The sequence below is a fragment of the Atractosteus spatula genome, chromosome 2, assembly GCF_055471065.1.
Source record: "Atractosteus spatula isolate fAtrSpa1 chromosome 2, fAtrSpa1.hap1, whole genome shotgun sequence".
Taxonomy (NCBI): Eukaryota; Metazoa; Chordata; class Actinopteri; order Semionotiformes; family Lepisosteidae; genus Atractosteus; species Atractosteus spatula.
Genome location: NC_142707.1, coordinates 55,646,218 through 55,659,371, shown reverse-complemented (window position 1 = coordinate 55,659,371; position 13,154 = coordinate 55,646,218). Strand labels below are relative to the sequence as shown.

At 35.1% G+C, this 13,154-nt stretch overlaps 1 protein-coding gene across 1 annotated transcript in view; it reads right to left on the bottom strand.

Annotated features, from left to right (window-relative positions):
• smyd3 (SET and MYND domain containing 3) overlaps positions 1 to 13,154 on the bottom strand; it is a 344,242-nt gene that overhangs the window by 68,610 nt on the left and 262,478 nt on the right. Inside the window, exon 6 of the mRNA XM_088908819.1 lies at positions 1,816 to 1,883. Coding sequence (XP_088764945.1) covers positions 1,816 to 1,883 — 68 coding nt within the window. The remainder of the gene's footprint in view (positions 1 to 1,815; positions 1,884 to 13,154) is intronic.

The window sequence follows — 13,154 nt, the reverse complement described above, 5'->3', positions numbered from 1 at the left end:
TAGAAGAAAAAATAATAAAACAATCAAGAGAACTTCAGATATCATTAGATTGACTTTTACACATTATCCACTACTGTCTGCACTGTTATGAGTTATTTGGCAATTTTATGCTCTCGAGAATCTGGAGGCAGGTTGCAGAAAGAAGAAGCTAGACGTCTACTTTAGCACAGCTAGTAGAAGAGTGCTTTACAATCTGCAAAACCATTTTTCTTTTTGTCTCTGACTAACTTCCAGACAGGAGAGATATCACAGAGATATCTGAAATTAATGCAAGACAAACTTTTGCTTGGTTTCCCACAAGGGAATTAAGCATGTTACAGATATATTAGTTCTACAACAATTACATAGGAAATCCCCCTCATTTGGAAAGAGCAGGTTTAAGCACGCAGTAATTAGATGGAAATAAACCTTAAATGCATTATTTTGTCTAATTACTAGCATCAATTCTATTGTGTGAGGAACTTGGCACTTTCTCCTGATTAATTACATCATCTTTTGCATAAACAAAGTAATTGTACAACTTGAAATCACAGTAAAAAAATAAATTGTCATGTGTATTGCATAGATTAGAAACAAACTGAGAAACCTCAAAATAGCCTACAAAAGGAGACCAAAGGAATTAAGGAATTTTGGTTAAATGAATGAGAAATGTTATAGTATGAACAATCAAGTAAATGTCTTCAGGATCATTGTCATTTGTTAAATTAGTTAAATTTCAGAAAGGCTGAAACAGACTTTCAAGTGGGTAGATAATTGGTAAAGACACCATGTACAGATATTATAAATTCATAAGAAAAAGTCCAGACTAGAATAAAAGATGGTGTGATCAACTGTTTCCAAATAGATGTGATGCAGATAGGCATTATAAATACCTCAATGGCTCAATGTCAATTTCTCCTTTCTTTTTTTATTTGAGTCAGGAATTAATTCAACACATTATATACTGTACAGTATGTGAGTAAGAGCAAAAGGGATTGAGCAAAAGAGAAAAAGACCACAAAGTATTCAGTTCATGAGGTTTTCACTATCATGGTGCTCTGATCGATAACACAAATGCATAAAGAGATACAGTACTGTAAAATAAGGTACAGAGTTTGTACAGTACCTTGCTCATATGTTCATGCAACTGTCATACAGTAGATGGAATGTTCAGAAAATTGTCACGGTTTGAGAGGAAAGTACTGTATAGTGATTGTGGTGTTTCATCTCTGGTTTGGTAATGGTTGACTGGCACAAACAAATGCAGAACTTCTTTGTTGTCACTACATCTCTGGCAGATATGGAGAGCATTTGGCTTTCTAAATATAATGGCATTTTATTTCCTTTTTCTTACATCCACTGCTTCCATCAACTACTTATGCCTTCATCTGCCTATTCACGTCTTTAGAATACGTTTGTATTTAATAACCCCTAATGTTTCAAAGCAAGTTATTTTAAAAAATAAATACTGATTACATAGTATATGCACAGCTCACAAAAATCTTCAAATCGCTTCAAATTTTATTTCTATGTTTTATTCAATTGTAGCCATATCATAAAAAGATACTGTATGTCTAGTACTGTACATTATATCAGACACAAGACAGAAGGGAGACAAATTGCGGTATCTGGATGTTCAGCACATTATGTAAAGGCTACAGCAGATGTTCATGAGAAAAAAGGTTGTCATCTACTGTATAACAGACATGGAAGTGATATAGAAAACTAAATGATTCTAATATGCTGGTGAGATGCTCTAGACAGGCAAGTCTATTCTCTTTGAATAAATTATTTTTGCTCATTGTGTGTAGGTTCATTTATTTTAACAAAACCTACCTGGGATACAGACCAACTCCAATTTCCTGCAGTTCTCCGTCACTGATTGTAAAACAATTGCAAGTCATCTGTGAAAAGTAAAAAAAAAATAAGATCCTTGTTTTATTTAGCCTTTAAAGAAGTGGTAGGAAAGCACTGTCAAATTCACCACAACACACAGGAAAAACTGGATAACAAAGCATTTTTAGTTTTGGACTGAAGAATGAAGTCTAACCACATAAACTAGTAAAATCACAATTAAAGAACAAAAGAAAAGTAAAAAAACAAGAGCTTATTAATCCAAGTTTTTTATACAGTCATTTCTTGAAAGAAGCCAGGATATCAACTTCAACAACATGGCTGGGTAGGTTGTTCCATACTGTACTCCCACAAGCCTTTGTGTCCTGTTTTGTGTTCACTGATCATTCAGAAATATACTAAAGCCACATATAGTTAACAGCCATATCACCCTGCAACTCACAACTGGTAACCCACTAAAGTTAAGCAGGTTTTGAGGCTGGTCAGTACCAGGGTGGGAGACCTCCTGGGAAAGCTAAGGTTGCTGCTGGAAGAGGTATTAGGGAAGGGGGTGCTGACCCTGTGGTCTATGTAGGTCTTAATGCCCCAGTATAGTGATGGGGACACTACACTGTAAAAAGATGCTGTCCTTTGGATGAGACATAATACAGAGGGCCTGACTGTCTGTGGTTATTAAAAATCCCAGGGTGTTTCTCGAAAAGAGTAGGGGTATAACCCCAGCATTCTGGCCAAATTTTCCAATCATTGCCTCCTAATAATCCTCATCCCCAAACTGTCTTTATCACTCTGTTCTCCCCACTGATAGCTGATGTGTGGTGAGTGTATTGGCACACTAAAATCACTTGAATTAAATTCTAAGCTGAATTTAAACTAATGTAGAGAAAGTCACTGCATTTCTTCCTAAGAAGTCCAAACTGCACAGCATTATTAGAAAATACAAAAAAATGCTTCACCAGTGACAGTAAATCCAATGTTATACTTAGCATAAAGGTTACTGTATATACATTTAAAGAAACATTAATTGGTCCAAACAAACACAAAATACGCATAAAAGGGGGGAAATGAAACCCAGCCAAACTATAAATGAAATTAATCTCTTGATGCAGCTACAAACGTGTAAGCAATGTTTAAGCAATTTTTTAAAGGAATTTATTTTTCAAGATGCAGTGTTTAATAAAGCATTATGTTGCACATATCAGAACATATCTTACAGTAGATTGTATAATATACAGTAAAAATATACTACTTGTATATAACAAGTGGCATTGTTCTGTCACTTGGCAAGCACATTTTGAACCCTGTCAAAATGCAATTCATTTTCTGTTACTTTCTACTTTTTGTTAGTAAAATATCGATCATTAATTAAATACTGTGTCTTACATTTAAAGCTGTAAGGTAAACATGCATTTCATTGTTGTTTTGTAATTTGAAAGAAGCACGTTTCTGCTAAATGTTGTTTTTATATTCTTTATTCTTAAAATATCAGGTTAATGAATGAAACTCTAACATTATCATATTTATATTTGCTTATTTCACTACTTTAGCACAAAATCAATGAACATGCATATACAAAATAATTGCATGTGCCCAGATGCACCTACACTGTCATGACCTTAATAAAGGCTTTAACACAATTAATTCCTGCCTTCTTACATGAAGCACGCAGAAAATAGTCTATAGTATATCTTTTAAATAATCTGGTGCAATGTCACAAAACAGCTAATTTTAATTTTAAGGAAAATGTTTAGTGGAATTTTGATGATTAAACCCTGAAGACAATAAAAAAACTGTAATCTCTCGCTTCTTTTCACAAACTTTAAGCAGGAAAAAACTGCCAGTGAAGACACGAGTGAGTTTATTTCCCCAAAACACACAGATGCACACAATTTAATATACTGTATATTGAGATACCTGTCCCAAAAAACACAAACTTTGGGGACTTTCGGTCAGCACACCTGATGCTTCTGACCATTCGTTCCTTGTTGGCCAAATATACTTAATTTGAACACAGAAGCTCAGATCACAGCTTCATGAAAACACTTTCTCTGGCAATGCAATCTTGCTTCAGCACTCTCCCCCACATCTTATTAAAGCCTCAGCCTGCATGCACCAATAAATATGAATATTACCTACAAAGATGAAGGTTTCTGTGTCTCAAAAGGAGACTTTATACTCGTGGGGACTCCCCTCCAGACATCATTAATAATAATTCTGTGTCAAAGTGGTTTATACTGGGTCTACATTTCTTTTATTTTCATTACCCTTCACATCACCCAGCACCAATTCAGGTGAATACCACAGAGTTCATCTTTAACTTGAAAATAAAGTTGCTTGGTTCCTTGTGAGAATATACCAAAGGCATAATCAGTCTTCCTAATCACATAATCACATATAAAATAGGGCAAGGCGAAACATCTAAATTGGCTCAGTGCTACAGTATATACTATACAATTCCCAGAGTCCGTCAGCAGAATTCTGACAGGTGAAGTACTTTTTTAAGTAATTATATTTTTTTCAATTGAGCCCTGCACATATTTCTGAAAAAATATGATATGTACTATTTATTTTATTTCACTGTAGTCCCTTAAGAAATCATGTAGGGCAACCGATTTTAGAAAATAAAAATTCAAACAAAACACCCTGCTCTGGGTGAGCAGCTGTTTTCAGGCATAAACCACCTATAATTTCAGGCCATTTTCTCTAAGAAGCATTTCACAGATTGAATATTTGTAGCACACCACATCCCATACCAACTTCTCATTTAATAAAATTTCCCACAGACACAAGACAGAGTATAGAGATCTGGGACTTGTAAAGGTGATCACACAAACTACATGATATATTTTCCTAATAATGGGAAGAATAATGAGACTTTTTCTATGACTTCCAAACCTTCTTTAGAGTTAAGATTAATTAGCTATTTGAGGCTAAAGCAAATAATTCACTTTGTTAAAACAATTAACACAATTAAGTTGCATTCCTTAGTGCAATGTTCATTTTTTTAAATGAAGGTACTGTAAATGAACAACTTTGCAGACCTGGAATGGCTTAAAAACATGTGGATAGCCAATATAAAAACCTTTTAAATTTTGCAGTATTATTTCAATGGATCATTCTTGGGTGAGTAGAGATTCATTTCAACTGATCTTGAGTTTGGTGAAAATTGAGTTCCGAATTTTTTTTTTCTGCTGATTAATTGCCATCTTCAGTGGCCGACAGGGAAGAGATAAAGATCCTGCCTGTGCCACAGACACGTTTGAGCGCCCTTCACCACTGATCACTGTGAAAAGACCCTCAGCTCCCTCAGCGCTGTTAGCCGCTCTCACTGACAGCTGTGACAGTTCACAGGTGTCTGCTGAGCCACAGTGACACCCCGGCCAAATTGAATCTGCCCGACACTAGTAGTAGTCAAGCCACTGTACACCATCACTGGGGGGAATCCCAGCCACAATTAACTGATTCATAATGCTGAGAGCTGGACTGTAAGGCTTTATTCCTCCTACCGAATCCGAGACGTTCAGGAGACCTGCCATACAGGGTTTAAATGGGGGTATTCTTTGTTTCTTGTCTGGTGCACGCAGCCAACAGAAATAATTGGAACTGCAAATAAATAACATTTAAAAATACAGTAACTAACTCTGCTTGTATAGGAAGAAAAACTCCCCAAGTCAGCAACAATACATAAATTAATACATAACCTAATACAGTATACTATATTATCATTTCATTTCACTGGAAAACAATCTATTCATTCGATTATTGTATTGTATAATATGTACAATAAGATCACATTTCATATGGTTTTTATTTTTATTTTCTTAATCCATGCAGTACATTGCGACAGAAATTTCCAGCCCTTTTGTTGCTGCTAAGTCAGGATACCATTGTGCTTACCACTCATCACATTTTAAATCCAAGGTAAATTTAGTGCTTTCCAGGGATAGAAAACGTATATAATTAAAATAGACTGGATTTTCAACAAAGAAATATTTTCTGACAATATAATTTGTTCAATACGACATAGAAATTCCAATAATTCCAAGAAAGCCCCCCCCAAAAAACAACTCAGTTGAAACACTTGATGGTAGGACAAATATTTTAGATATTGTAACCTGGAAAAATATCCATGCTGTTTTCACTGCTTTTTAATTATTTCCAAATATACCACTGTACAATGGAAATGTAATGGATGGCATCACAAAGAAAGAAAATAGGAACCATTTAACATCTACCCTACATTATAACTACAGGTCTTAATCCTAGTGATTTTAAGACTTTAAATACAGTAGGAGGTATTCTAAGGTATTCCATTACATGAAGTGTAATACAGTATGCATCTTGATGAAGCTGCCCTGACATTGGTTTTAAGCAAATGCACTGGTTTGATCTGATCCACTCAAGCTACCAGAAACTTAATGTAACCGTTCTTGTGTTCTTTTAGCTATGAGAATCTAGTAGTTTTTGTTGGGATAAACAAAAAAAAAAGATTTAAAAAAAAGAGTTAAATTAATCTTTTTAAGATTTTGAAAAAAGTTAAATGTACAGTATCCTATAAATGCAAATACAGCTGAAGCGACTGATTTCAGCAGGCCATAAAGCAGTGTATAAATACATGTTACTGTACTGTCTTATCCAGTACACTGTATCAAGTTTTGAAATTCTGTCTTTTTTACTGATATATTTAATTTAATATCTCAGCACATATAATTTTTTTTATCTATTCAACTTGTAATAATTTCATGCAGTTCAATGATGAAAGGGTTCAGAGATTTAACATCTTCCATGAATTGTACACTTACAGTACAATCGACGAAGCCGTCTTAAGAAATTTCTTAAAATAATGTCATGCATCTACATATCAGTTCCTTTGACTTTCTACAACTCAAACAAGGCTTCACATTATTCTGTTCATTTCCCAAGACTGAAATAATAAAATACAGAAGCCGTTAGTTGCAATATGGCAACTGTAAACCTCTGTAATTTGTAGATTGTAGCAATGGCAACTAAATTGGTCTAATTGTGAAAAGGCATTTAGAAAGTGACTTACTGAGTCTGAATGCATAACAGTGAATGCTAAGGAACCAATACCATGTATGTCAGGACTGAAAGCTTCAGAACTTTCACAGTAGCAATAAAAGGTATAACACTGTCTAGAAAATAAATAGAAATACTGAAATATGAATAACAAAAGCCTTTTCCTTACTGAATAACCCCTCTCTGTAGTTTTAACTGGTGCTATAATAGAAACCTCATTATTATGATTCCCAAAAAATTTAATGTCTTCTCACGAGCAGTGTTGTTAATGGCAGTGATGACTTTTCCAAAATTAGCAACTAAAAGTCAGGGACACATCAAAACATAGATTATGGGATCCACAGCTTTGTCTGAGACAGGCCCATCTTTCACCTTCATTCTTAACGTGGCTGTACCTGACTGTGATATGTGTCATGCCACTCATATCAGGCTGCCCAGTAGAGCACAAGAGGGAAAAAAGTGAAACACAGTACTGTTTAAACATTTAACTCTTTAAACATTCACAAGGAAAAGCAGAAATTGAAATTGAGCAGCAGAGAAAAATAATACTTTGCTCAAACTCTGCTCAGGTGATAAGAAATTATTGCTTATCACCATGTTCTTCAATTTTATAGTATAGTAACAACCTAATCTTAAAAAAAAATGGCTTAGTCAAAGGTTTCAGGCAATAATTCGTGACATTTGGCAACATTTTTAAACCTGAGAATTGTATTTTTTTTTAATAGAATTTAATTTTTTTAATTCAAATCTTAGAATTTTACTCTACATGCCCAGTCCTTGACAGAGGTGACCGATATGAAGAACAAGAAAAAAGGAGACGAAAGCACAAATGCGTCTGCTGCAGTAGCTTGGCTTGTGCACGATGTTAGACCTGACACAGACATTTATGCGGAATTCAAATACAGTATTTAGACCATGAGTGTGAAAACATAATGGGAAAAATCGAAAATCCCATTATGCTGGGGAAGCTTATTTTAAACAAGTCTTGGCTCTGCACCTTCACAGAAAGTACACATCCAAAGTGTGAATTACTGTATTATTCGTCTCTATTAAGTAAGGTTTTTCCAGACAGCTTGTCACACCAGAAGGGGGGCTTTTGAAAAAAGCATGTAGACCTTTTTTTCTCTAGTTCATGGTAATTAATGGCTAGATACACAGCACAAACATGTTAAACAGATGTGCAATGCTATTAAAAAGATGTTCACTGTGGAGGCTGAGAACTTTTGTGCGTGTGCTATGCATAGCTTATTTAAAGCTTGGATATGCTTCCTAGGAATTGTTCATCCTACATTATCTGGCCAGGCTGTAGTTGGCTTCTTGTGCAATATCTGTGGCTAGGTGCCACTTCAACCTTCAAAAGAGTTGGTAGAGTTATAAGCAAGGGTGAGTTCTGTTTTCCTTCCCATATCTTAGCTTTTCTATTGGTTGTTTTTGCCAGCAGCATTACAAAGAAAAAGACCATGATGGAGCAGCAATAATAAACAATAATGTTTTCAGCTCTCCTGTGCCAGTATGAGAATTTTTAATTTTAACCATGAGCTGAGTTGATTAAAATCTTTTATTCTAAATTGGAGCATGGGAGATAAAACAAACCATTTGATACAAAATTCAAAACAAAGTGTACTCCAGCATGATGCAAACAAAAACCCAGCCTTTTTTTCAGTTCATATTTAATACACAAATATAACATCCCTATAAGTCTTGTTTAGTGCTAAATGCACACCACTGCCCCCCCCCCCCAATCAAAACTAGTATGATTAACTGGGGCAAAAAAGTTTAACATGAAAGACTATCGTATGAAGGTAAACATAAAATAGGAGATTATACCAAACAAGACATGTGAGCAGAAGATTAATGCGTGCTCTGTGTTTAAAGACACACAACAAGAATTTTCCCTGTGCTGTTCTCAAATAATAATAGAGTCTACTAATACTTAAAAAGGTAATTTTGGAACCTTACCATGAAATTAAAAGCTAATATCCATTTAGCTCTTGTCTGCTATTGATCTAGATCCAGTATTTATTTTCTTTAATGTCTGTTGTGTGAATCTTTTAAACACTTCAGTGCTGTCGGTTTACTAGAGGAACCACTGGCGACAGCAGCAATAACACTGGCTGCTGTATTATGATCAGGTCTACACTACACCTGAGGGTGTACAATTATGCATGTGTTTCACTCAACTACAAGTCTGAGTTTCCCATTTAAAATGACCTTTTGGATTTCCCAAAAGGTAGTGAGATCTAAAAAAGACACTTCATATTGCGAATTCAGACCATGTTGACAGCTTTCAGAGCTAGTACCATGTAATCAAGGTTCTGTTAAAATATCTGTTATATTTCAATAATGTTTATTGCACTGTTTAATATCTTCATCATCTTTTTTTCTATTCTAGATGCTTTTTATTAGCTGCCATAAATTTATCTTAACTCATTTCAAACCTTCATTTGCCAAGCTTCTTATTTCAATAATGCTTGAAAATGAGTTACATGATACATCCAAATCATTGCAACCTGCATAATAATTCAAAATGTCCTCTAAGGAGTTTTGAGGGGAAAATATTCACTTTAAAATATTTACTTTCTCTTCCCCCTTATAATTCACATTTAGAAAATCACACACAGCCACAACCTTTCCTCACAAGCCTTTTCATTAAAACTGCAGCTCTTTTGAACATCTGGACCGTGGTTCTTTAATATATTTTCTATAATCCAGCAAATCAGCCTGAATAACTGCATGAATGCCTGGTGTAGGTCAACCCGCCTTTCTGAATTATAACTGCGAAAGCTTGTTCCCAGATAGAAAAATGTACAACTGCCTCCAAAGAAGAAGAAACCCACCTGTTACCAAGAGCACTGGGAGAGATCCAAAGTGAACACAAAGATAGATAAAACGTGAGAGTACTTTTAAATGTAACCTGGAAAACGACAGCTACAGTGCTATTGGATTCGACTCTGAAAGGCCAGTTGAATGGACTTATGTAACAAAAAAACCACCTAGCATCAAAAGTCAGTTTTATCTATCTGTTGAATGAATTAATTTAAAACCCATTTGAAAAATACAATTCCTCCAACACAAAATTGAACAAGGAAAGCCAGAATTACACACCAGAGGTAACTCCAATAACCAAAACAGGCCTAGGGAACCTGCATCACAATGGACTTAGAAAAAAACCTAAAAGACTGCTTGGTCAGGGGGTTTGTCTTCGTTACCGTTTTTTTTTTTACAGTGGCAGTCAACCTTGACTCAAACTCCTCAGTGTTGGAGCTGCAGGTCACATCAGCTGAGGCGGAGCATAGTGGCACTCCTGGGAAACTTTCATGGATTGGAAACACAGTACAGTAGGTACAGTACTTTCTACAATTTAGCACCACAGGAAAAAAAGGATTTCTCTGGACATTGCATAAAGACAAAATATTATGATAGTCTTAAGGATTCACCTGACATACTTTACACTGCCAAGAACATTTAGGTGCTGAACTCTCTGTAACTCCTCTATGAAAAAATCTGTATACTGTAAATCACCACTGCAGAAGAGAGTTCTGCATTCCATTCTAGCAACAAACTCCTTACTGTGCATCATTCAGCCTTGTCTGACAGATGCATGTGTGTTCTAGAAAGACTGACTTTCAATGTTGCCCAACATCGCAGCCTCTCTTCTCTCTTCTAAAAGACCTTTTCTCTCAGTTGGGAATTTTGTTCAATTATATTGTGTTTCACTTTGGAGAAAAAGTACTAGAAGAACAAAAATGACAGATTGGGCATTGCAAATGCCCTCTCAGTTCAAGCCAAGTTGGCCATTTTAAAGAGACTTTAAACGTAATGTAATTCTTCTTCAAGAGGCCTTATTGAGATTACTTTTTACAATTTGATTCTCAATCCGGACAGTTCGCAAAATATTTGGGGGGTAAGTAACGGAGTGTGTGTTATAAAGGATAGGGCTTTCAAAATGAATCTGTGGCAGACATGCTAGGAATAGGATGGAAATGTATCTTGCCACCACAGGTTATTAACTGGGGGAGTTCAAGTACTGTAGGTCGCTGCGTCCGCATGTATAGGCTGCAAAGGAACAAGTAAAGGTTTATTCCATGCTGTAAAGAGAAGAAAAGAAACACAACGTTTCGGCTGTGGAGCCGTCTCTAAGTGTATTTCTTCTTCTTCACACCTGAAGAAAGCTCTACAGCCAAAACATTGGGTTTCTTTTCTTCTCTCATAAACTAAGGGGTTTGGAAGGCAAACCTAAATTCAAAGGCAACACTTTGACATACAGTATCTAGTATCATCTAGTTTCTAAAATACACACATATCTCCAGAGCACAAAGTGCCAAAACCTACAGTACCGTTCAAAGTTGTCCACATGAATTTGGCCTTGAAAGCTGGATTGCAAGAAAGAAGCCTCTTCTGAGGGCGAGCCACAAAAAAACATAAGTTGAATGACACTTGAAACAATAACTAATGGTCAGATGAAATGAAAATCGATCTTTTTGGACATATTCATTTTACATTGTTTACCAAAAAAAAATTAAGCTGATGTTCAGAAAACACACATACAGTACCAACTCTGAAATATCGTGGTGGGCTTTTATGTTTTGGGATTGTTTGACATCTACAGTATGAGTACTGGAGCCTTTGTTAAAATAGAGGAAATTATGAACTCCAAAACATAGGAGGACATTTTGGCCAGACACATGGTTATTTCTGATAACAAACACAAGTTGTACTGAAAATGGAAATTTCAGTTTAATAATGATCCAAAGCATACTGTACATCCAAATAGACAGAGAAATTATGGCACACCAAATAAAAATTCTTAACAGGCCAAACTCATAGCACACTACAGGAGGCCTCTAGTCTGGTCAGTGTAATTCATGAAAGAGATTTATTTACAGGGCAAAATAGTAACTACAGGGGTGTGAACATATGTGACCCTCATGTTTTCTGCACTCAAAAATTATTTATGACAAATATGACTTTGCTGTGTATAATGCATAATATTACTGTATAAATATTTTAGAAATTTTTAAGCAAGAAACATCCACTTTGTAAATCTTTCTCTTATTTGATGTGTAATACTCCTGTTTTATCAGAGGTGTGAATACATTTGGAGGACACTCTGTTTTTCTAGTTTCAATGAATGGATAAGCCTTTCTAGTACTGGTCTTACGAGACCACATGATACTGTAATTTCCGTATTTACTGAATGACATTTGTGTCTTTTTTATGTTTAAAAAAAAAGGTTCTGAAATAAGTAAGTACTGTAGTTTGAGAAATTCAATGTATTACATAATTATTCAACAGAAATTATTGTCTAAGTTTATTTAAAAAACAAGATTACAGCACATGTTGGGCTTTTGTGGGTACATATGAATGGGTCACTTCTCTTCCACTTTTCTGCTTTTTCACTGGTAATTGTTACTAAACAGAGGATTGGTAGTAGTTTAGGTTGATGTTGTTAACAGACTGGGCAACATGGTTGTTATGTAGTGGATTGTTTGCTTAAAAAATGTAATATACTGTGCTTTTAATAAAATGAAGAAATAAAAATATGAAATTTATTTTTTATGACAACATATTAAACAGAATACACTGTTAAAAATAATCAAATAATGTAAGGATAACATAAGCTTAACTAAGAAACTGTTGCCTTTAAGAGCCAATATAAATAACAGGAGATACTGTACATGTCTTTAAAAAATTAAAATAAGACATAGATTTACAGTTCATAATGCAATGTAATTTAGGTTGAGTTTTATGGTGCTACAGCTACTGTATTACCTAAACATAAAATAAAAGTCTAAGCATACTGTGTGAAAAAAGATCAAGAGTAAATCATTAAAAAAGGATAAGTGATTTAAAAATATTTCCAGTCTTTGGTGAAGCGATAGTCGTAACACCTTTATGTGTCATATGATACTTTTAGTCGGGGTTCCTAACACATTAACCTCACACTTTGAAAAAATTACAAGCCTATTACAACAAGGTTTTAGATTTCCGTACGACTTTGTTTCCTCTGTATTCCACGATTCCACGCTGCCAGACAGTCTTTCAAATGGCACTTCAAGGCGGTCACTGGTTGCTTTTCTGCCACAAGGCACAGCAAGGTTTGTGAGTGTCTTTCCCCCAAAGACTCCAACTTCAAAACTGACGCCTACTGCACTTACCACATGAAGCAGTATCAGGCTAAAATTACTGTATTGGTTCTGGTGAGAAAAAAGGAAAAACTTCCAAAATGTGAATCAGATGTGCACCCTACGACACATAAAAGCCCCAAGTGAAAACAAACAACTTGC